Source organism: Piliocolobus tephrosceles, chromosome 10, assembly GCF_002776525.5.
Source record: "Piliocolobus tephrosceles isolate RC106 chromosome 10, ASM277652v3, whole genome shotgun sequence".
Taxonomy (NCBI): Eukaryota; Metazoa; Chordata; class Mammalia; order Primates; family Cercopithecidae; genus Piliocolobus; species Piliocolobus tephrosceles.
Window position 1 is genome coordinate 98,707,929 of NC_045443.1, and position 23,793 is coordinate 98,731,721.

Here is a 23,793-nt window from a genome sequence, read left to right on the forward strand (position 1 = left end):
AAGAGTTGGAGGACATACAAGTCAGACAGGTTTTAGAGGAAATCCAATGTAAGAGTAGCAATTAATCATTTTCCCTACCCCCAACCTCTGCCCACTATGAATTTAGAAATGTGTGATATGCTAATGTGTATATCAAAAAAGTAGTATATGATGTGTGTATAGTGATATCATTTTATGAGTTTGCAAAAGGACAGTTACAATCTGATTTACATTGTGTCATTATGTGTAGACTCTGCAGATCTTACATAGGAAATATGGAACTATGTACTGAGTAGCCAGTAGGTCCTCAATAAGTATTTGTGGAATAAGTAAGTGAAAGACTTTTTCCTGGGTATTGACCTGACTAATGCCTATATTACCCTAAGCAAGTTGGATGGACTAAACTCCTTGGGAGGGGGATCAATTCTGTGGCATTGCCTCAATGGTTTGCAAAGCCAGGGCAGTCCACATATGGTCAGATAAAGCCTAGTCAAAATTATAACACATCCCATAGCTTTCATTCCTGTACCTTGGAAAAAGGACAAGAAGTCTTAACATACTTTCAAAATCTCTGTTTGGCTAAAGCTAAAATAATTAAATTCTTATTATGGGATTTAGATGTCTATAGGTCAGAGTGAGGTGTGTTTGGGGATCACAAGGTCTTCTTAATAACCCAGAAATCACCCTACATGAGCTGCTGTCTACTTACACAAGCAGCCCTGGTTTGCTAGCCTGAGCCAGATTGATTTGTCCTCTGCAGCCATGGTAGCTGATCGACCCCAAGGAGTTGAGTGCCACCAAATCCAATCAACTGAACTCATGCAAACCTGGCCTGGGTCCAAGTTCATTAATAATCCTACGTAAATGGGCTAAGGCGTGAATGATTGAGGAATGTCATAAAGCTCACAATCCAGTTATTTGAAAAGACTTCTATAAAGTTCTTGACTACTATAAGCATGTGGTCACCCACACTAATTATCTAGCAACTTTCAGTGAGCATACCATCCCATTTTAAGAGAAATTTAAAGACACGTTATTTTGCCCAGGCATTTCTTTCTAGTTGCAACTATCGTTGACATTCTCTGCTTGGCTTAGCCTAAAAAAGCTTACCTTCACTTAAACCATTTTCACATATGATTTGATTCTCAAAATAGCCCCGGGAGTGGGACGTGCATTATTATCTTCACTTGGAGGAGCAGGAAAAGATTTTAAAAAGTTAAGCCCAGAATCACAAGGCAGAGTAACTCTGGGAGCCCATGTGAAGGTAGAACCTTGACTCACTCTCCATCTGCACCTCACAGCCCTTGAGGCTCTCCCGTAACAGTAAACCCCCTGGAGTTTCTGTCCCAGTGGTGTTTCTGTTCTTTCCCAAATTCAAATATGGTGAAATCTACCTTGTTTTACAGGGAACCAAAAAATAAAATGGGAACCTTTATGCACAATTGATAGCGAATCAAAGCTTTAGAATTTTAACAACCTATTTAAGACAATGTCCGCAGCGATTAAAGTGTGTCCAACAGCCTCCTTATATCAATTTTACTGGACTCTTCAGAGCTTTTATTTTCTTTCTTTCTTTTTTAACTTTTCTCTTTGACTTAGCCTTCTGCCACTTTCAATTTATATATCTGCCTTTTGTTTTCTAATCCCCTGGATTATTTCATATTTTCAAATAGTTAAATTTATGTATGTTTCTTCATAAATCTTATTTTCTGCCTCACTGGCCACTCTATTACTTTTCAGGTTTTTTTTTCCCCCCCATTTAGAAATGCTTTAGAAATTACTGAACTCATAAGAGTAGCAGAATTGTCAAGGTATAGAAAGTCATAAGCCTTTGGAGTAGTACAGTGATTGCTGGCTCATCCCTTTCTTATGTATTAAAGGATTGAAAACAATAAGTGGCAAATGGCTTTTATGGCAGAATTCTCACATTTAAATGAGTGTGTGGTCATCTCAGAAGTTACATGGAAGAGATATGCATCCTAATCCAAATGGCACTACCCTATATAAGACATTTTCTAGATCTTTCTTGGAAGTGCCTACAGAGGCCATCTACCACTCCTTTAAGAAAAATGACTTTATATTCACAGGAAGCCCTTCCTTTGTCTGTTACTTTTTTCTTGGTACTTCTCTATTCTCCCTGATCATCAGTGTAGCCTCATCTCCCTCTGTCTCATTGAGAGCTGGTTGTGGGTCACAGTGAGAGTATATAGCATTCCTTCCAGTAAACCCAGTGATAGACATGGGCTCTCTACTACCTGTGACCTTCCTGCTATAACAATGGGTCGGTGAGTTGACACTTGCATGCCACTAGCTGAACTTTATACAGCAAAGTGTGAGAAATCTCACTTGCCTGAATTGATGACCACCTCGACTATTTGGTTTTGGTATTAGGTGTTGGCAATAACTAACAGTCTACAAAAGGTGAAAGGAATTAGTGAAATGCCTAGCATCCATTTTTTCCCCAATTATGGCAATGATATGGAAGGAAGACATACACAGCTGATAACTGTGTGTTCATACACTAGGTACACATTTAATGCTTTGCACTCAGGAGTAACTACCCACTAAAGACACATTTTCAACTGGGATTTATGACTGTCATTACATGCATCGGCCAATGCGACAGGTGTTTTATTTAAATTTAAACTTTCTGAATGGAGTTTTGGAGCAGAACAACCAATGGACAGTAGCGTTAGTCTTGATAAAGCCTTGGGGCTGGTCTGTGAGGTAAGAGTGCAGGAGGGGTCATGAATATTCCATTTCAGTGCTGGGCCTTTTTTATTCACCAGTTCCCAGAATACCTTTCCCTTCCCACAGCTCAGATCTTTAGAAAGACTCTGCTAAAACTTACTCCCTCTCTGTGACAGCTAATCATCATCAAGGCACTCATTTATTTTCATGTCCAGTTCTAGACAGTTCGTAGGTAAGGGAGGCATCATTCCGAATTACCTTTTCAGCGAGTAGTAGGGGAGGCCTGCTGCCATTTGGATTAAGGCATGTTACACACCCCCTGACCATTTGTTTTCACCTATGAGTGACTTGACAAATGGGCCCTTCAGCTTGGTTCATTTTTTTTAAGGCCATGATAAAGCCAGTGATTTGTCTTGAGAAAGGTAACACACAGAACCCATGTGTTCTCAGAACTGTGCTCATGTCATCATTTTGGTTTAGTGTTCAGCAGCTTGGAAAAATCATGCCAGACGTGTTAATGAAGAGAATCTGAAGATCATTATTTATTCATTCAATCAGTAATTATTTATTGACCCCCTACGAGATGCAAGAAATAAATAAAATGAACAATCACCACTCACGTTTATCTTACTTATAGGCTAAGATCTGTATCACGTGCTACCTATTCATCATTTAATTTAATCCCCTCAATGACCCTATGAGGTGAGAACTTCTGTCACTTTAAGAAGTTATATAAATCGGGTGTAGTGACACATGCCTTTAGGCTCAGCTATTCAGGAGTCTGAGGTGGGAGAACTGTTTGAGCCTGGGAGGTCAAAGCTGCAGTGAGCCATGATCGCACCATTGCACTCCAGCCTGAGCAACAGAGCAAGGCCCTGTTGCAGAAAAAAAAAAAAAAGAAGAAGAAGAAGTTATATAACGTGCCATTATTACATGACTAGAAACCAGCAGAACTAAGATTTCACCCCAAAACCCAAGCTTTTGTATGTAAAACACTGTTTAAAGAAAAATGTATACAAGATGTATCTAAGTGCTAATTTCACCCAAAGTTTCAAACATTGTTATCTCAGTAAGTGCATGTGTTTGCCACAATGTTCAATATGTAAAACTGTTCAGACACTTGTAGAAAAGATGTTTCTGAGAGTACTGCTTGCTATCATACTTTTAAAATGTCCATTTTCTTGAGTGGAATTATTGACAGAATGATTAAATCCTTGATTTTATCTACTCATTCAATCTAGAATGATCGATAGAATCTCATATTTTAGTTTCCTCCAATCAGATCGATTCAATATTTATGGGATTCCTACACTGCGTAAGACTGTCCTAAGTCATAGGATACATAAATACCTAAGATACCTGCTCTGCTCCCAAAAAACTGCAGTCCAAAGGAGAAGGCATACATGTATGCTGCCAACTCTAGTACAAGCAATCTGGTAATGGTGCACTAAGTATAATGGTACTACAGAGAGAGGGAAAGGAGTGAGGCATTGTGACTGGAATGATTAGGTTGTCTTCCTAGAAGGAGTGGTGTTTCAGGTGGCCACTGAAGGATAAATACCATTTCCACTTGTAAAAGGAGAGGCAGGGAATTCTAACAGAAAAGATAACGAGCAGAGGATGGAAACATCAGAAGCTTTCAGGGAATATAGTCCAGCATGACTGTAGCATGGGATATGAGTTGGGGAGAGGGGATCATATGCACACCAGTCATATTTGGAACATTTTGGGAATATCTATAAACATATATAAAACCACTAATGAGGAACTGTGTTTATGTGTATCATCAACAAAAGAAGCTGTGACTTACATATAATTTATGCCCATCATATAATGCTGCTTTTCACCTATTTCATTGAAACATTAATTGGAGTAGAGATGTTCTGTATGATGATTCTGCAGAAAAAGACAAGAACCAAAACAAGCAACTTGTTCCGATTCAGCATGCCTAGGGCTTTCCAGCACATCCCAACATGAGTTCCGTTTGACAAGGAAAGGCCAGTTACAGGCATTTACAATTGCAGGGACGTCTGGGAAGCAGGGTCTTCGGGGAACTGGATACAGAGAAGGTGATCAGTGTCCTAATGGTAGAATTTGCTTCCTCTTATAGGTGCATGGTTGGCTATGTGAATGCCAGCTTGTCTGTATTTCGAATTTCTGACTTTGAGAACCGATCTGAGCCTGAATCAGATGGCAGTGAGTTCTCGGGGACTCCTCTTAAGTACTGCAGGTGAGTGTGGCACCCAGCATGGCTCTGCATAAGCTGAGCTGGCTCCACCGTGGAGAGAGTTTACTCTGAAGGTCCCTTCTGGCTGAGTGTGTTTAAAGCAGTGACTGTCAATCTCAACAATGCATTAAAAGCACATGGAAAATTTTCAAGCCTTCTCTTGCCCGGGATGCATCCCAAACCAATTAAAACAGAATGTCAGGGGGTGGAACTCAGAAACCAGGTGCAGTCAGAATTGAGAACTGCTGGCTTAAAGGGAAAAACCAAAAATATAGTAGTGAAGGTTATACCCTGGCTCCAGGGACTCAGGGACAGACAATCCCCATGGGGGTTGAGTGACAGCTGTTGAGGGCACTTGTCTTTGTTCTGTTTCTCTCTCTTGCCCAGAGTATATCACATCACATTTCTAAATGTTGAAGAACTCAGAAGCATGTGGAAAGAGGCCCAGTTCATTTCAGGTTCCACCACAGTAGCCTCTGCAACATGTGCTCATTCTCTCTTTCTCTCCCTCTAAAAGGAAATTAATTAAACTGTTCCTCTTGATGTGTATCTATACAAACACACATGAAGGAGAATTTGTTGAGCACCTACTCTGTGCCAGAAACTGTTACTCCATTTAATCATCACATCAGCTTTCTAAGTTAGGCAATATTATCTCATCTGACAGATGATAAAACCATTGACTAAAAGCTCAATGAGATTACTTGTATACAGCTCTTGAAGAGTCCAGATGGCACCTTTTTCTCTTAATACTTTGATGTTATAAGAATTTTGTGTGCTCACACCTGTAATCCCAGCACTTGGGGAAGCCAAGGTGGGAGGATCACTTAAGTCCAAGCAATCAAGGCTGCAGTGAGCTATGATAGCACCACTGCATTCAAACTATGGAGCAAGAGCTTGTCTCAAAAACAAAACAAAGAATTTTGGAGATTCCCCGTCATGACATTCTATGTCCTCCCTGTAATCAAAGCCACAAGGAAGAACAGCCATAGAGTCCTAGATGCTTTGACATAGGGACTTTTGTAATGATTCACTTCAAACAGAAGGTGAGGCTGAGGACCAGAAATGGTAATTGATTTGTCTGGAGAGATACAACAAAGCTAGAGTAGAATTCAAGGCTCCCAACTTTCATCACAGTGTTCTTTCAAGTAGCTTCATTAGTGGACATGCTGCACGATGTGGATATAACTCTCTCCACCTGCCACACAGCCTGGAAAGGACTCTAGACAGAGTCATCGTAGTGAGGCTCCAGCATCACTCTTTCTGACATTAATAAATAATACTTAGGGATGGGAATTTTCAGCTTTCTGTGAACCAAAACCAGATGATTCTTCTTTTGTAGATTAACTTTGTAACCACTTGCTATAAAATAATGTGTCTTCTTTGTCCCTACTCTTCCCTTTGCCTGTAATTGATTTTTTTTTCAGAGAAATGGCACAGGCACAGAAACTGATGTTGAGACCTGTTAGCAGCCTAGATTTACCCACTTAGTCCCAGTCTAAGAAACTAGATCCTAGAGAGCAGAAATTGGGTTGGCCTGCTAGAACAAGTGACATTCTGCTTACCTTGTGGAGAAGAGAGACATGAATACCCAGTGAGCCTGGGCAGGGGCAGTTCAAGAGGACAAGAGAGGGTGAGAGAAGGCAGGGGCTCCCCATTTCTGTGCAGTGACAGCGCACCCTCCACCCCTTTAAACACTCATGCCAAGTTCCCAGGTCTCATTGGCTGTCACATCTCATCAAATGGCTTATTTCCTTTCCCACATGGAGTAACAAGTAAGATGGGGAGAAAGACTGGCTGGAATATAATCTAGTGCCACTCCCTCTTGCAGTCTGGTGGAGAAGCAAGCAATTAAGCAACAGATGATGCTTTCTTCAGTAGATTTTCCACTTGCTTGTCCAGACCATTTCATACATGAAATTACTTAGTAAACATTGTTAGAGGCGTAACAGGATCCTAAGTATAAAATGCTTCAAAATAAAATGCCAACTGTTATTTAGAGTTAAAAACTTTGTAATCATTTGAAAATAAGATAAAAATACAGAGTCTTTCTCCTCTTCTGCTTTCGGGCTCATAATTCTTCCTGCCTGTCCCACATAGTAACATAAAAGTATATTCCACAAATTATTAATGTGAATGGAGTCGTTGATGCTGGCACCATTAAGTTAAATTATGATTGTTTTGTTTAACAGTTTTCTTAAAAGTCCCCTAAAGAAAACATTTTCAAATTTCTAATTAAAATCACATAAAATAGTATTTTCAGGTTTGTTTTCAGTCATATAGCAGGTGAGGCACCTGGATCAGCTCTCGGGCTGAACACATCTAAACATGTAGAGAAAAATTTAAAAACACCTTCTCAAATGCATCGATGACCTGGAAAGAATATTTGCTATTCTAAGGCAGAAAGGAGTGGTACACAGAGCATTGCAGCCAACTTTTACCCAAAAGGAATGTGCTGTAGTGAGTGGACTTGAGCTTTCTTTTTCAAAGCTTTCCATGGTTAGGGAAAGTGAAAGAAAATATAGAGGCCAGGCGCGGTGGCTCACGCCTGTAATCCCAGCACTTTGGGAGGCTAAGGTGACTATATAGCTTAAGGTCAAGAGTTTGAGATCAGCCTGGGCAACATGGTAAAAACCCTGTCTCTACCAAAAAATACAAAAAAATTAGCCAGGCATTGTTCTGCACACCTGTAGTCCCAGCTACTTGGGAGGTGGGAGGATCACTTGAGCCTGGGAGGCAGAGATTGCAGTGAGCCAAGATCGCAGCACTGCACTCCAGCCTGGGTGACAGAACAAGACTCTGTCTCAACATTAAAGAAAATAGAGGAATGACCAGCCTGTAAGTATATATCTATATACTATATAAAACAACCATAATATACTTACACTAGAGTCCATTATACAGCAATAAAAATAAACTGCATGCAATAATGTGAATGAATCTTAGTAACATAATAGTAAAAAAAAAAAAAGCCCTAGCACACTACATATAGTATAGTACCCTTTCTATAAAGTTCCAAAACAAACTAAATAGTACAATATTCAGACGAATGTATATACATATAAGTTAAAGATAAAAATGAAATTCAGGGTAAATGAAGCGATTGATATAAGTTCCTGGTAATGTTTTAGTTCTTGGGCTTCACAGTGAATTTATGAGAGTATGTTGTATTATTAAAGTATTGCTTTAATGGAGTCACATGGATTAAAGTTCTCTGAATAGTACCTGGCCCCCAATAGGTATTCAGCAAACATTTGTGGAATTTTATGCCGATTCAAAAGTGATAGCTGGAGGATACATTAGGAAGGACTCTTCTAGTGGCAAGTGGCAGAAATCCAGGGTAAACTGACTTAAACAACAAAAAAATGTATTGGTTCATGTAACTGGGAGATTCAAGGGGTGATATGAACTTCAGTAATGGCCGGATCCCAGGCCTCAAGCAGTGTCAGCAGGATGCTGCTTCTTTGCTGGCTCTGCTTTGCTTTCTTGACTTCCTTCTCAAGCAGGCTCTCTCACTCCATACAAGGCCACCAGCAGTCCCAGGCTTTTGCCTTTCATGGGCTTAGTGATTTTTCACTATGTGATAGTTCCAGCAGACATCTTGATGATGTCACTGATCAGGTCTGGCTCATCTTTTGAGCTGAGATCAGGCAGGTGGAGGGGGAAGTCCTAGCCAACCCACACAAATGTTTCCCCAGAGGAGAAGAGATATTGTTTTATCAGAAGAAAAATGCTGGACAAGCAAAACAACAGATATCTAGTATAGAGAAACTGTTCAAACTTCTCTCCTATTGAATGAGAACTATGTAATGAGAATGGAAGAGATTTTAGAATGAGAAAAATCATAGTTTGAATGCAACATTCTCCTGTGTCTTTATAGATACCGGGACTACCGTGACCCGCCTCATTCACTGGTGCCCTATGGCTACACACTGCAGTTTTGGCATGTCCTAGCTGCTCGATTAGCTTTTATCATTGTCTTTGAGGTAAGTTTCCTCAGCCAAATTCTTTATTTCCTTTGACATAATGAAGTTAGTAGGAGTAATGAATAAAAATAAGTTGTGGGGATTTTGAATGTGATTATCTATACTTCCAGAAGTAGTAGTGTCATATTATGTAACCTATTTTTGATCTTTTCTTTTTCTTAATTGAAGTATTTGATTTTTCCAAGACATATTTGAAAGTCCATAGTTGGTTTGTAATGGACAAATCTGAACTCATTGGTCCTAAATGTAATTTTCTGGGGCTATAGTTCTTAAACTTTAGGAAAAATGCAGTTTTTCCATCCTCACTCCCAGATATTCTGACATATCGTGTCTGTGACTTGCTTTTCATGAGCTCCCTGTAATGATTCTGATTATAGGCATTCTGGGACCGTAGTTTGGAAACATTTGGAAAATATCGGCCCAGTAAGACTCATTCTTTTTTTTTTCTTTTTCAACTTTTATTTTAGATACAGTGGGTACATGTGCGAGTTTGTTACAAACTTACATTGCGTGATGTTGAGGTTTGGGGTGTGACTGAACCCACCACCCAGGTAGTGAGCATAGTATCTAACAGGTAGTTATTCACCCCTTGTCCCCTCCCTCTCTCCCCTCTCTATTAGTCCCCAGTGTCTTTTGTTCTCATCTGTATGTCCATGTGTAACCCAGTGTTTAGCTTCCACTCTAAGTACGTACAGTAAGAACATGCATTGCTTAATTTTCAGTTTCTACATTAGTTCACTTAAGATAACAGCCTCCAGCTACATCCACATTGCTGCAAAGGACATGGTTTCATTCTTTTTTTATGGCCACATAGTATTCCATGGTGTATACATACCACATTTTCTTTATCCGGTCCACCATTGATGGGTACCCAGGTTGATTCCATGTCTTTGCTATTGTGAATAGTCCTGGGATTGACACATGAGTACATGTCTTTTTGGTAGAATGCTTTACTGTCCTTTGGGTATATACCCAGGAATGGGATTGCTGGGTTGAATGGTAGTTAAACCCTTTTGTTCTTTGAGAAATCTCCAGATTGCTTTACACAGTAGCTGGACTAATTTACATTTCCACCAACAGTGTGCAGGTGTCCCCTTTTCTCTGCAGCCTCACCAGCATCTGTTAATTTGTTTATTTTCTTTTTTTTTTTTTTTTTTCTTTTTTTTTAGACTGAGTCTCTCTCTATCGCCCAGGCTGGACTGCAGTGGCAGTCTCAGCTCACTGCAACCTCTGCCTCCTGGGTTCAAGCAATTTTCTGCCTTAGCCTCCCAAGTAAGAGAATTACAGGCACCATGGGATTACAGGCACCACCACCATGCCTGGCTAATTTTTGTATTTTTAGTAGAGACAGAGTTTCACCATCTTGGCCAGGCTGCTCTTGAACTCCTGACTTCATGATCCACCCGCCTTGGCCTCCCAAAGTGCTGGGATTACAGACATGAGCCACTGCGCTTGGCCTAACTTTCTAATAAAAGCCGTACTGACTGGTGTGAGATGGTATCTCATTGTGGTTTTGATTTGCATTTCTCTAATCTCCTTACAGATTCTGAGCATTTTTTCATATTATTGTTGGCTGTTGTATATCTTCTTTTGAGAAGTAACTACTTGTATCCTTTGCCCACTTTTTAATGGGGTTATTTGTTTTTTATGTGTTGATTTGTTTAAGTTCCTTACAGATTCTGGATATTAGACCTTTATTAGATGTGTAGTTTGCAAATATTTTCTCCCATTCTGTACGTTGTCTGTTTACTTCTTTGATAGTTTCTCTTGCTGTGCAGAAGCTCTTTAGTTTAATCAGATTTGACTTAGCAATTTTTGTTTTTGTTGCAGTTGCTTTTGAGGACTTCACCATAAATTCTTTGCCCAGGTCAATATTGAGAAGGGTATTTCCTAGGTTTTCTTCTAGCCTTTTTATAGTTTGAGGTTTTACATTTAAGTCTTTAATTCATTTTGAGTTAAATTTTGTATATGATGATAGGTAGAAGTCCAGTTTCATTCTTTCGCATGTGGATAGCCAGTTATCTCAGCACCATTTATTGAACAAGGAATTCTTTCCCCATTGCTTATTTTTGTCAAGTTTGAGATTCACTCTTTCTAAATGTCTCCAATTATTGCCATCATTACCACACATATTGAAATATACTGATTCATATAGTTAATGTATGATTTTCAAATAGTTATCAGGATTTCCCAACATGATCATAAGCATTTTCCATGGGACTGGGTTTTACAAGTGGTACTTCTGGTTGGGTATCATCATGGACTTATTTGTATTCAAGCATCCAAATAAGTATTTATTAGCTAAGACTCAAAATGGAATTATAAAGTAAAATCTGTCTAGCAATTGTCTATATTATGTGTCAATAAAAATATGTTATCTATTTTCTTTCAGGGTTTAAGAAAATTGCTGTAAAAATAGTTTGTATTTCTATGACTCTAGTCATAAATGGAAATTTCATATCTTGTCACATATATTAAAGCCTGATTAATAAAAGCCAAGGTTGCCTCTTGGTTTGGATCTAAAGTTTCCTAGACCTCTTCAAGACTATTCTATCACTGCTTTTTCCTTCACTCCAGGGAACCAAGAGAAGAAAATATTAAGCTGCTCTTCCCTGGAAATTAGCTTACCAATGGCATGCTCTCTCTTTAAAGAAGACATTTTTAAGCCATCACTGTCTTAAAATTTTTCAAACAAAACTTATTGTCGTTTGTTTGGGTTTGTTTGCATTTTTTATTTTAAGTTCCGGGGTACATGTGCAGAACGTGCAGGTTTGTCACATAGGTAAACGTGTGCCACGGTGATCTGCTGCACAGATCAACCCATCACACAGGTGTTAAGCTCAGCATCCCTTAGCTATTCTTCCTGATGCTCTCCGTTCCCCCACCCCCACCCCCAACAGGCCCCGGTGTGTGTTGTTTCCCCCCGTGTGTCCATGTGTTCTCATCATTCAGCTCCCACTTATAAGTGAGAACGTGTGGTATTTGGTTTTCTATTCCTTTGTTAGTTTGCTGAGGATAACAGCTTCCAGTTCTATCCATGTCCCTGCAAAGGACATGATCTCATTCCTTTTTATGGTTGCATAGTATTCCGTGGTGTATATGTACCACATTTCTTTATCTAGTCTATCACTGACCCGTGATTTTATGCCTTTGCTATTGTGAATAGTGCTGCAATGAACATATGCATGCATGTATGTTTATAATAGAATGATTTATATTCCTTTCTAATAAGAGCCGTACTGACTGGTATGAGATGGTATCTCATTGTGGTTTTGATTTGCATTTCTCTAACTTCCTTAGAGATTCTGAGCATCTTTTCATATTATTGTTAGCTGCCTGTATATCGTCTTTTGAGAAGTATCTGTTTGTGTCCTTTGCCATACAAATTGCTGGGTAAAATGGTATTTCTGCTTGTAAATCATTGAGGAATCGCCACACTGTCTTCCACGATGGTTGAATTAGTTTATACTCCCACCAGCAGTGTAAAGGTGTTCCTTTTTCTCTGAAACCTTGCCAGCATCTGTTGTTTCTGGACTTTTAAATAATCAACATTCTGACAGGTGTAAGACGGTATCTCACTGTGATTTTTACTTGCATTTCTTTAATTATCAATGATGTTGAGCTTTTTTTCATATGTTTGTTGGCCGCATGAATGTCTTCTTTTGAAGAGTGTTTGTTTATGTCTTTTGCCCACTTTTTAATGGAGTTGCTTGGTATTTTCTTGTAGAAGTGTTGAAGTTCCTTGTAGACTCTGGATATCAGACCTTCTGTCGGATGGATAGATTGCAAAAATTTTCTCCCATTCTGTAGGTTAACTGTTTAATCTGATGATAGTTTTTTGTTTGTTTGTTTGTTTGTTTGTTTGTGCTGTGCAGAAGTGCTTTTGTTTAATTAGATCCCATTTGTCAGGTTTTTCTTTTGTTACAATAGCTTCTGGTGTTTTCATCAAGAAATTTTTGCCCAAGCCTACATCCTGAATGGCATTGCCTAGATTTTCTTCTAGGATTTTTATAGTTTGGGGCTTTACATTTAAGTATTTAATCCATCTTGAGTTAATTTTTATAAAAGGTGTAAGGAAGGGGTTCAGTTTCGATTTTCTGCATATGGCTAGCCATTTCTCCCAGCACCATTTATTAAATAGGGAATCCTCTTCCCCATTGCTTGCTTTTGTCAGGTTTGTCAAAGATCAGATGGTTGTAGATGTGTGGTCTTATGTCTGAGATCTCTAATCTGTTCCATTGGTCTATGTGTCTGTTTTTGTACTAATACCATGCTGTTTTGACTACTGTAGCCTTTTAGTATAATTTGAAGTTGGATAGCATGATGCTTCCAACTTTGTTCTTTTTGCTTAGTCTTGTCTTGGCTATTTGGACTCTTTTTTGGTTCCACATGAATTTTAAAAGAGTTTCTTCTAATTCTGTGAAGAGTGTCAATGGTAACTTAATGGGAATAGCATTGAATCTATAAATTACTTTGGGCAGTTGGTCATTTTCAAAAAATTGATTCTTCCTGTCCATGAGCATGGAACATTTTTCCATCTGCTTGTGTCCTCTCTGATTTCCTTGAGCAGTGGTTTGTAGTTCTTGAAGAGGTCATTCACTTTTCTTGGTAGCTGTATTCCTAGGTATTTCATTCTTTTGTAGCAGTTGTGAATGGGAGTTCATCCATGATTTGGCTCTCTGCTTGCCTGTTGTTAGTGGTTAGGAATACTAACGATTTTTGCACATTAATTTTGTATTCTGAGACTGCTGAAATTGCTTATCAGCTTAAGAAGCTTTTGGGCAAAAATGATGGGATTTTCTAGATACAGGATCATGTCATCTGCAAAAAAAAAAGATAATTTTACTTCCTCTCTTCCTATTTGAATACCCTTTTTTAATTTCTCTTGCCTGATTGCCTGGGCCAGAACTTCCAATACTGCGTTGAAAAGGAGTGGTGAGAGAGGGCATCATTGTCTTGTCCTGGCTTTCAAGGGGAGTGCTCATTGAGAGTTTTTAACATGAAGGATGTTGAATTGTATAAAAGACCTTTTCTACATCTATTGAGAGAATCATGTGGTTTTTGTCTTTAGTTCTGCTTATGTGATGAAATGCTTATGTGATGTTTACTGATTTGCGTATGTTAAACCAACTTTTTATCCCAGGGATGAAGCCAACTTGATCATGGTGGATAAGCTTTTTGACGTGCTGCCGGATTTGGTTTGCCAGTATTGTATTGAGGCTTTTTGTGTCAGTGTTCATTGGGGATATTGGCCTGAAGTTTTTTTTGTTGTTATTGTCTCTCTGCCAGGTTTTGGTATCAGGATGACACTGGCTTCATAAGTTAGTTAAGGAGGACTCCCTCTGTTTAATTTTTTGGAATAGTTTCCACAGAAATGGTATCAGCTCTTCATTGTACCTCTGGTAGAATTCAGCTGTAAATCTGTCAGACAAACTTTTTAAAAGGTTGCCTTAAGTTATTTGACTTTTCAAATAGAATTTTCCATTTTCCTTTTTTTTTTTTTTTTTTGAGACAGTTTCACTCTGTCACCCAGGCTGGAGTGCAGTGGCATGATCTCAGCTCACTGCAAGCTCCGCCTCCTGGGTTCACGCCATTCTCCTGCCTCAGCCTCCCGAGTAGCTGGGACTACAGGCGCCCGCCACCATGCCCGGCTAATTTTTTTTTTTTTTTTTTTGTATTTTTTTTAGTAGAGACGGGGTTTCACCATGTTAGCCAGGATGGTCTCGATCTCCTGACCTCATGATCTGCCCACCTCGGCCTCCCAAAGTGCTGGGATTACAGGCGTGAGCCACCACACCTGGCCTCCATTTTCTTTTAATATTTTGTTATTAACTATTTGAAAATATGAGAACGATGCAGAAAAGCTTCCTAATTTTGTGTCATCCATGCATCACTAAATTTATCAAGTTTTAAATAAAATGAAGAGTACTTAGCAGTATCATTTGAGCATGATTTAGTCTCTATTTAATACTTTAGAATTGTAAGAACCTTTAAATTGTCATCTAGTACTTTATCATTTACCATTATATAGATGAACAGAAGTGACATTGATTCTAGAATTCCAGCTATTACTGTTTCAAGTAAAGAATTTGTGACAGTTTACCAAAAAGAAAAAAGCTTCTTCCTGAAATGATCATTTCCCTAGGCCCACTGATAATTCTTATAACCAAGATTTGTAAAGCACTTGACGGTCTACAAGGCATTTTTAAACATTTTCTCATAATTCTGACAATACTCTTTTTATAGATGAGTGGAATGAGGCTGAGAGAAATTAAATAATTCATCCTCAGGTAGACAGAAAGCCCTTAAGCAGTGAAAGCTACCAGCTTCAACCTGGGTTTTGTGACTCCACAGTATACGTTCTTTTGGATCTTCTTTGAATTAATTATCTGACCATTCTTTTCCCAACTTCCTTCCAGACTCCTCTTTCTATTCCTTAGGTGGTGCCATCAGACCAGTTCAGGCCTTACCTGTCCTATCATCTTGCATTATACACGCCTCCCCTGACCTGTTTCCACTCTCCACATACCCCGGAGGGTCCACATCCTTCTTCAGCCAACTCTCTAACCTTATTCAAGATGCACAGTAGACCTGACTCTGTTACATTCTCCTCTGTGTTTTTAGCACCTCGTGTTTTGTATAAAGCACCTCATTTCATATCTGATCCCAGACCTCCCAAAAGACCTAAGGGATCGAATGAGAAGAGAGAAGTACTTGATTCAGGAGATGATGTATGAAGCAGAACTGGAACGTCTCCAGAAGGAACGAAAGGAGAGGAAGAAGAATGGAAAAGCACACCACAACGAGTGGCCGTGACCATGTAGGTGAGAGGTGTGCTCAGCATCTGAGGCCACTCCAAGGTTGAGTGGGTGCTTTAAACTCCCTGAAGCAAAGCTTACCATTGTTGCAGTAACAGTGATCAAAATAAACTCCTTAGAAGCTTCCCAATCCAAAAGAAGCTTGTTTTTCACTTTAATCATTGCAAATTTTGCTTGATCTTCCCCTCCACATACCTTCTGCAACACTCCTCTGCCTTCTTGTCAGACTCTGGCCTATCAGTCAAGGTCTTCAGCAGTTGGCCTAGGTGTTCCCTGAAACAAAGCTTCCTCTCTCTTTTCCTCCAGCCGGGCTGGTTTCTCTAGTATCCCCAGGGAAACATGCCTGTTCTTTCTGGGTGGGTGGGAGGCAGACATTAGCAAAGAGAATTCTTCCTGAAAGTCTCAGCAGCCAGAGACTAAGGTGCAACAGGGCTCTCCTGGGCTGCAGGACCAGTAACTGATGAAGAATTTCTTCTGGCCCCACCATTACTGGCTGCTTTCTTCCCAAACAGGTCATTTCTAATTTTTGCTTGAAAGCATGGTATCTGCCTGTCTGTCTCTGTTTCCCCAATAGTTGGCAGGATGTGATGTTGCTTCAGACTGCCCTTCTGGCTCAGTCTGTTCACCCATAAAGCAAGCATAAAAATATTTATACCGTCCCTGACTCCGTTTGGGGTTACAAATTCTTTGAATGCCTTTGGTGCATGGTAAGTACAAACCATCACACATCATGTTTTAAAGCAATTGTGTAAACATCAGATCTTTATGCCTTCTTTTCTCTTTCCAGAAAATAGTCCCTTTCCAGGCCAAGGACCTGAATTCTGTTTACTTCTTCTGGCTGTGCAAAAGCACACTCAAGTGAATGACTAAAAATGCAACCGCAGTGCATGTTGCAGATATTGGCGGCCGCAGGAGGGTCAGCATCCAGCAGAGGACTGGCGTTGGAGTCACACTGCTGTGAAGTCACGTTGCAGTCCAGTGCACAATTGCTATCTATCCATAGACCATTCTTGACCAAGCAAGCATGCACATGTGGGCAGTTACATTCTCGAGTTTTTAAAATCAAGGGGAACTTGTATACTGGGCCTGTTTTTCAGCCTGTTTGCTACCTTTTTTGCATTCTATCCCATGTGAATTTTACAGACACTGGGCTAAAAAGGATATTTAGACACATGGACACACATTCCTAGAATGTCATCATATGGTCCTAATTCCATGTCACCAACAACACAGACAAGACCCTGTTTACAACTTTTTCTTTCCTTTTTTTTTTAATTTTAGACCTTTCTGAGAAGATTATTATATATGACATATCTATAGCTATGTGTATGGCCATAGATGTATTTCTGTGTGTACATATGTATAGTCATGTATTCCTGCATATGTACATACAAATACAGAGATATATAAAGTACATAGAAATTCCTTACTTGTAAATAGCCAAAAACTACTGACATGAATGATGAATTTTCACATTTAAATAGTCATCAACATGAAGCCATGATTAATGCTTGTATAATGTGATGCAATAAAATTTAAAATAAATGTATGCACATGGAATATTTTCAGCTGGCTCTTCTGAAATTCTGTTGTCTTTTTGTCCCAAAGAATAAGAGGAATCACAGAATCAGTGGAATCTTTAATGTGAGGAGAATATCTAGGGACTTTGCAGGAAATCAGATGTTTACTGTATAAATGCATGCAAAAACAAACAGTACAGCCATATATCAGCATATGTTTCTGAAGAACTTTTTCCCCAATCTTGACGGTGGAATATTTTAAATATAAGCCATAATGAATATGCCATAATTTGAGGATTTGATAACCTACCCAATTTTATAAGTCCTCATAAGACTAGAATATTAGAAATATCCTACTTCAACACTATAATCTTCATTTAAACCTCAGCTGTCTGCAATTAACAATTGCAAAAATACAGAACTAACCTAAGTGCCCATCAACCAACTAGTGGATAAATAAAATGTAGTATATACACCATGGACTAGTAGTTAGCCATAAACAGGAACAAAATAATGTCTTTTGCAGCAACTTGGTTGGAGCTAGAGGCCATTATTGTAAGTGAAGTAACTCAGGAATGGAAAACTAAATATCGTATGTTCTCACTTATAAGTGGGAGCTAAGCTATGAAGATGCAAAGGTATAAGAATAATATAATGGACTTTGGGGATTCCAGGGGGAAGGGTGGAAGGAGGGTGAGTGATAAAAGACTGCATATTGGGCATAGTGTACACTGCCTGGATAACAGGTGCACCAGAATCTCAGAAATCATCATTAACGAACTTATCCATGTAACCAAAAACCACCTGCATCCAAAAAAAACTATGAAAAAAAAAAAAAGTTTAAAAAAAAAAAAAACCTCTGTTGTCTGGATCACTCAGGAATGTAGTGATTCCAAACAGTTATCCAAATAGTTAGCAACCAGGCTGGGCGTGGTGGCTCATGCCTGTAATCCCAGCACTTTGGGAGGCCAAGGTGGGTGATTTGAGGTCAGGAGTTCAAGACTGGCCTGGCCAACATGGTGAAACCCTGCCTCTACTGAAACTACAAAAATTAGCCAGGCATGGTGGCGGGCACCTATAGTTCCAGCTATTTGGGAGGCTGAGGCAGGAGAATCACTTGAACCCAAGAGTTGGAGGTTTCAGTGAGCTGAGATCGCGCCACTGTACTCCAGTATGGGCAACAGAGCGAGACTCTGTCTCAGAACAAAACAAGACAAAACAAAACAAATAGCAAGTAGGGTTAACCTTTAAACTAGCAAAATATATGTTGCCTGATTTTTTTAAAGTGGAAACCTGTCTATAAATGCCATATACTTTCCAGATTTCTTATAGGAAGGAAATCATATCCTTCCATTGATAATTCAGTGGCATCGCTGTAAAACTCCAACTTTTCTACAAATGTGTCTGCCAAGCCTTGACCCCTGGGCTCCCCTAAAGCCTCCCATTGTACAGTCTGCCCTACTCACTCAGACTCTTTCCCCTGTGCAGTATTCCTCTCCTAGGACATGCATATCCATCTTATAGCCCCAGATAGCTTGTAAGTGACTGTATTAGTCTGTTCTCATGCTGCTAATAAAGACATACCCGAGACTGGGTAATTTATAAAGGAAAGAGGTTTAATTGACTCATAGGTCCACATGGCTGGGGAGGCCTCACAATCATGGCAGAAAGCAAGTGAGGAGCAAAGTCACATCTTACATGGTGACAGGCAAGAGGGCTTGTGCAGGGGCACTGCCCTTTATAAAGCCATTAGATTTTGTGAGACTTATTCACTATCATGAGAACAATATGGGGGAAACCGCCCCCATGATTCAGTTATCTCCACCTGGTCCCGCCCTTGACACGTGGTCCCGCCCTTGACCTCACAATTCTAGGTGAGATTTGGGTGGTGACACAGCCAAACCATATCAGTGACAGAGGGCAGGAAATCCACCTTCCCCTTCTCCTGCCCCTTCCCCATTGCCCAACAGTGTGATGCCTTTACACAAGTTTTCAGTGCTTTTTAAATGACTCTAAAAGGGAGACAATAACATGTAATCAATTTAAATTCACTTTCCTGTAACTATATATTTCAACGTGAAAGAACTAAGGGTAGGACCTCAACTTCATATAATCCTGTACTCTAGAGAAGGCGTTAAAGCTACTCAGATCACATGTGATATGTAAGTGCCAGTTACTGTTTTCCCAAAACAGACATTGAGTAATTTCCCAAGTTGCCCATTGACTGTCAGCATTTAGACACCAATTTTATAACATTTTCAACAAAAAAAAAAAAATTAAAGAAGACTTGCTTAACAATCCTTTTAGTGGTTAAAACCACATGAGTGGTTTTAAATACTTAACTGTTCAATTTAGATTCCACTAATCCCCTGGCAGGAAAAGTAAATAGTAAAGCTGTTACCAGTGGGTCGCAGCTTGCATAAACGTTAGCCCCCAATGAGGCAATCTTGAACCTTCATTAATTCAGACCTCACTAATTAGGAAGTTGTGATCATTTGGATAGACTGAGGTCCATTATACAAAACAAGTTCTATGAACAAAGAAAAAGAAATAGTCCAATCATTTTGTGTGTGAGAGACGGAGTTTTGCTCTTGTTGCCCAGGCTGGAGTGCAGTGGCGCAATCAATCTCGGCTCACTGCAACCTCTGCTTTCCAGGTTCAAGCGATTCTTCTGCCTCAGCCTTCCGAGTAGGTGGGAGTACAGGCACCCACTACCACGCCTGGCTTGTTTTTTTGTGTTTTAAGTAGAGATGGGGTTTCACCATGTTGGCCAGGCTGGTCTTGAAGTCTTGACCTCAGGTGATCTGCCCGCCTCTGCCTTCCAAAGTGCTGAGATTACAGGTGTGAACCACCACGCCTGGCCCCAATCATATTTTTAATATTTATTACTATTTTATTAATGCAAAACTTCAAAAACTTGTACTCAGGGATGTATTCCTAGATAATAAAAGCATAAAATAAAAGTGTTTGCTTTGGGGTATGAGTGAGAAGGGATAAACAGGCATCCGAGGTGCTGGCAATGTACTATTTCTTTACTTGAGTAGTCGTTCTATAAACCATTTTTAAAAGAATCATTTATATAACATTTATTTGCTAATTATAAACCCAATTTTTATTTTTTCCTACTAATTTTCATGTAGTCCAGTATTTCTCAAACTCTAGCATACGTCAGAATCACCTGGGCCCTACCGCCACCACCGTTTCTGATTCAGTAGGTCTATGGTGGACCAGGAAATTTCAATTTTGATAAAGTACCTAGATAATGTTGATTCTATTAGGAGGGGGCCACATTCTGCAAACTACTGATCTAATCAATATCTTATGGCCATAATTTGAATCACTTTAAAATACTCTACAATTCAAGCTGAGTTAATTAATTTTATCTGATTGTATAATATTTTAGTGAATTACCACCCTGGTAGAAAGGCAGGTGGGCAGCAATTTCAAACTGTAATCTTAGTTACAGTAGCAATTATCAGTTAACCATATCATTCAATACAGATCACTGCTGTGCAGGCCTCCCAGCTGGGTGGAGCACAGGGTGTTTCTTGATGGGTTGGGTCAGTGCCACACAAAGGTCCTTCACCTTGGCCTGCATTTTGCATTAACCCAGAACACTGAGAATAACTCTTCCCAAGTCCAACCAGCACCCTTGCCAGTTTAGGAATAGGTTTATATCAACATGTACAACAGAGCAACTCTATTCCGATTATGGGCTCTGGAGTCAGATAAAACTAAGTTTGGATCCAAGGTGTAAGACAAAGGACTTAAGTTTTCTAAGATATAGTTACTTCATGGGGTGGACACCATGGTATGCTGCCAAGGTCCCTCTTCAATGAAAGATGTCTTGCCCAAGCTTTTGGGAGTGCTGTTGGCAGACTCCCTCCAAATCTCAGGCTCCTCCAGACTGTTTCATTGCAGAGGGTCACCTGGTCTGAGACCTGCCCCTTCCTGTGGCAGCCCACATCAATGACTAATGGATGCACAAATATGAAAGCCTGGCAATATTAGGACAATTGTGAAGGGCTCCCTCACTTCGGAGCTCTCTTTGGGGAGACTGCTTGAGCCTGCATTGTAGCTCAACCTCCACCTCTACCCAAACCTGCTTCCCTCTTCTTTCTTCCATAGGTATTGATCCTAAATAAATGCCAAGCACACTACCCTCCATATTAGAGTCTGCTTCCCAGGGAATCAAGCCTGCAACTTTTTTTTTTTTTAAAGTGGACAAAAACTCTAAGATGTGGGAATCCTACAGATTCGTTCATTCATTAAATATTTATTGAGCCAGCCAGTTCTGTTCTGGATGCTAAGAATATAGCAGTGAACACAGATGTCTAATTTGAAGGGAAACGATTAGGAAGAGCATTAAGGTTGAAATCAATCATTAGCTACAGTATCGATTGACTACTTGATATAAAAAGAGAATAAAAGAATAGTATCTCTTCCTCTCATCACTACTCCCCATCCACCTTTTTAAAATTGCCTCAGCTTGTAATATTCATGTTCTATTCTGCAACCATAGATTCTTGATTACCTAAGCAGGTCTCAGCCTGATTGAACTTTACTGCCACGTAGATTTCCTTGCCTACCTCCATGCTGCCCTTGGGAGCTTGAAAGTCATTATACTGTTTTTCCACTACCCTGGGTTGTAGAAAATTGTGAGGCTGTTTAAAGACCTATTCCCCCTAGATACCGCAGGCAGCAATTTCTTCTTCTAATGCTCACAAAACAAGGTAAAGTCTCTCTAACTTCCCAAGGCCCTATGCCCGCTTAGAAACACCACCCAGTTGTGTCTTTCCTAAGGTCTTGTGACTGTAAGCTCTATCCAAAAGATGGGGAACAGATTTTGTCAGCTTTTAAATTCCACAAACCGATGGTGGTTTGCTGCCACCATCCCAGAGGTCAACATATGGTGTTAGGACACAGAGAACCAGTGGGAATATAGTTCTCAGAGACTTGATAATACATTGGTGCTCACCTGGGCCCTCCAACTTTCCCAGCACAGGAAATCCATTTCCACTTTAGGGTTGGGGAACCTAGCTCCTACCAGCCAAGCTGTTTTATTATTGTCAACATAAGAGGCTAAACTTTGGATCATTGGTTAATGCTCCGAATATCCCACCACTATCCTTTCCTCTGAACCCTCTCACACTCTTCTCTGATTGATCACTTCCCTTGTAGACTCCCTTCCCACCTCATGGGGCCAGACCCTTGCCTCTCCAAAGGGATATAAAACAAGGCATTCCTTGAATCCCTCCTACCATTTATTTTCAGTCTTGCTCTTCCTGGGCATCCTGGCTTCCACCCAGTGTTATATAATGATGCCATGCTTGGTTTCAGCAAAAAGGCAGAGCTATGTATTTCTCTCTCCTCTTAACTTTCCACCTCTCTCATCCATTTCCTTTTTTTCTCTGTCCACTTCCACAACTGGTCTTGTTATAAATTGCACTGTATTTTGTATGTCTTATTTACTAAAATGTCATGTTTCTACTGTGACTTAAATGGGTGAATAGGAGGCTTTATATTTCTGTCCCATTCTGTGACTTTTCTCTGTAACTCAGAGAACCTCAATTAAAAAAAAACCTCTCTAACCCAAAGAATGGCAAAAAAAAGTTTGTAATTTATGTATCTAAGGGGTTTATATCTTAAGTATATTAATTGCAAGTCTCAAATGTAAAACTTCTGAGAACTCTTACAACTCAATAATTTAAAAAAAAAAATGAGCCAATTTAAAAGTGGGCAAAGGATTTGATTAGACTTGTCTCCAAAGAAGATATACAAATGGCCAATAAACATGAAAAGATGGTCAATGTCATTAGCAATCAGGGAAATGCAAATCAAAGTCACAATGAGATAGCACTTCACATGCATTACAATGGCCTTAATAAAATATACAGATAATAAGTGTTGTCCATGTGGAGAAATTGAAACCCTCATACACTGCTGGTAGGAATGTAAAATAGTGCAGCTGCTTTGGAAAATAGGCTGGCAGTTCCCAAAATGGTTAAGCATAGAATTACCATATGACCCAGCCATTCCACTGCTAAATATATCTCCCAAAGAGCTGAAAACATATGCTCACATAGAAACTTGTACACAAATGTTCAGAGCAACATGTTTCTTAATAACCAGTAAGTGGAAACAACACAAATGTTCATCAACTGATCCATGCATAAATAAAATATGGGATGGGGTTTCTTTTGGGGGTAATGAAAATTTTCTAAGATTGTGTTGATAATTGTACAACTCTGTAAATAGAAAAACCATTTAGTTGCACATAAATGAGTGAGTTGCATGGCATGTTAATTGTGTCTCAGTAAAACTATTATGCAAAAACAAAAATCTCTCACTGTCCTTCAGCTTTCATGTGTTCTGCTTATATTATTGTATTTTGCATGTTGCTTTGAAATTGCCATGTGTGATGGATATCTCCTCATACCTCCACAACCCAGGATTGAACAAGTTAAAAGAATCATAACAGAGAGCTAGACTTTCTTGACTGCTACAAAACCATTGAAATTCTGGGTAAAATGTTACAAAATAAGCATTTTAATGCACAGTCAAATTTATAA

At 39.5% G+C, this 23,793-nt stretch overlaps 1 protein-coding gene across 3 annotated transcripts in view; it reads left to right on the forward strand.

Moving 5' to 3' along the window:
* ANO4 (anoctamin 4) overlaps positions 1 to 17,273 on the forward strand; it is a 325,972-nt gene extending 308,699 nt beyond the window's left edge. For 2 of the 3 annotated variants that reach the window (XM_023185625.2, XM_023185703.2), the window contains 4 exons: positions 4,781 to 4,900; positions 8,778 to 8,883; positions 15,508 to 15,703; positions 16,489 to 17,268. In XM_023185625.2, the coding sequence (XP_023041393.1) occupies positions 4,781 to 4,900; positions 8,778 to 8,883; positions 15,508 to 15,699 (418 nt within the window). In that variant the 3' untranslated portion in view covers positions 15,700 to 15,703; positions 16,489 to 17,268. Of the gene's footprint in view, positions 1 to 4,780; positions 4,901 to 8,777; positions 8,884 to 15,507; positions 15,708 to 16,488 lie in introns of all 3 variants that reach the window. The other variant, XM_023185780.1, reaches the window with a different exon arrangement.
* Positions 17,274 to 23,793: the final 6,520 nt, after the last annotated feature.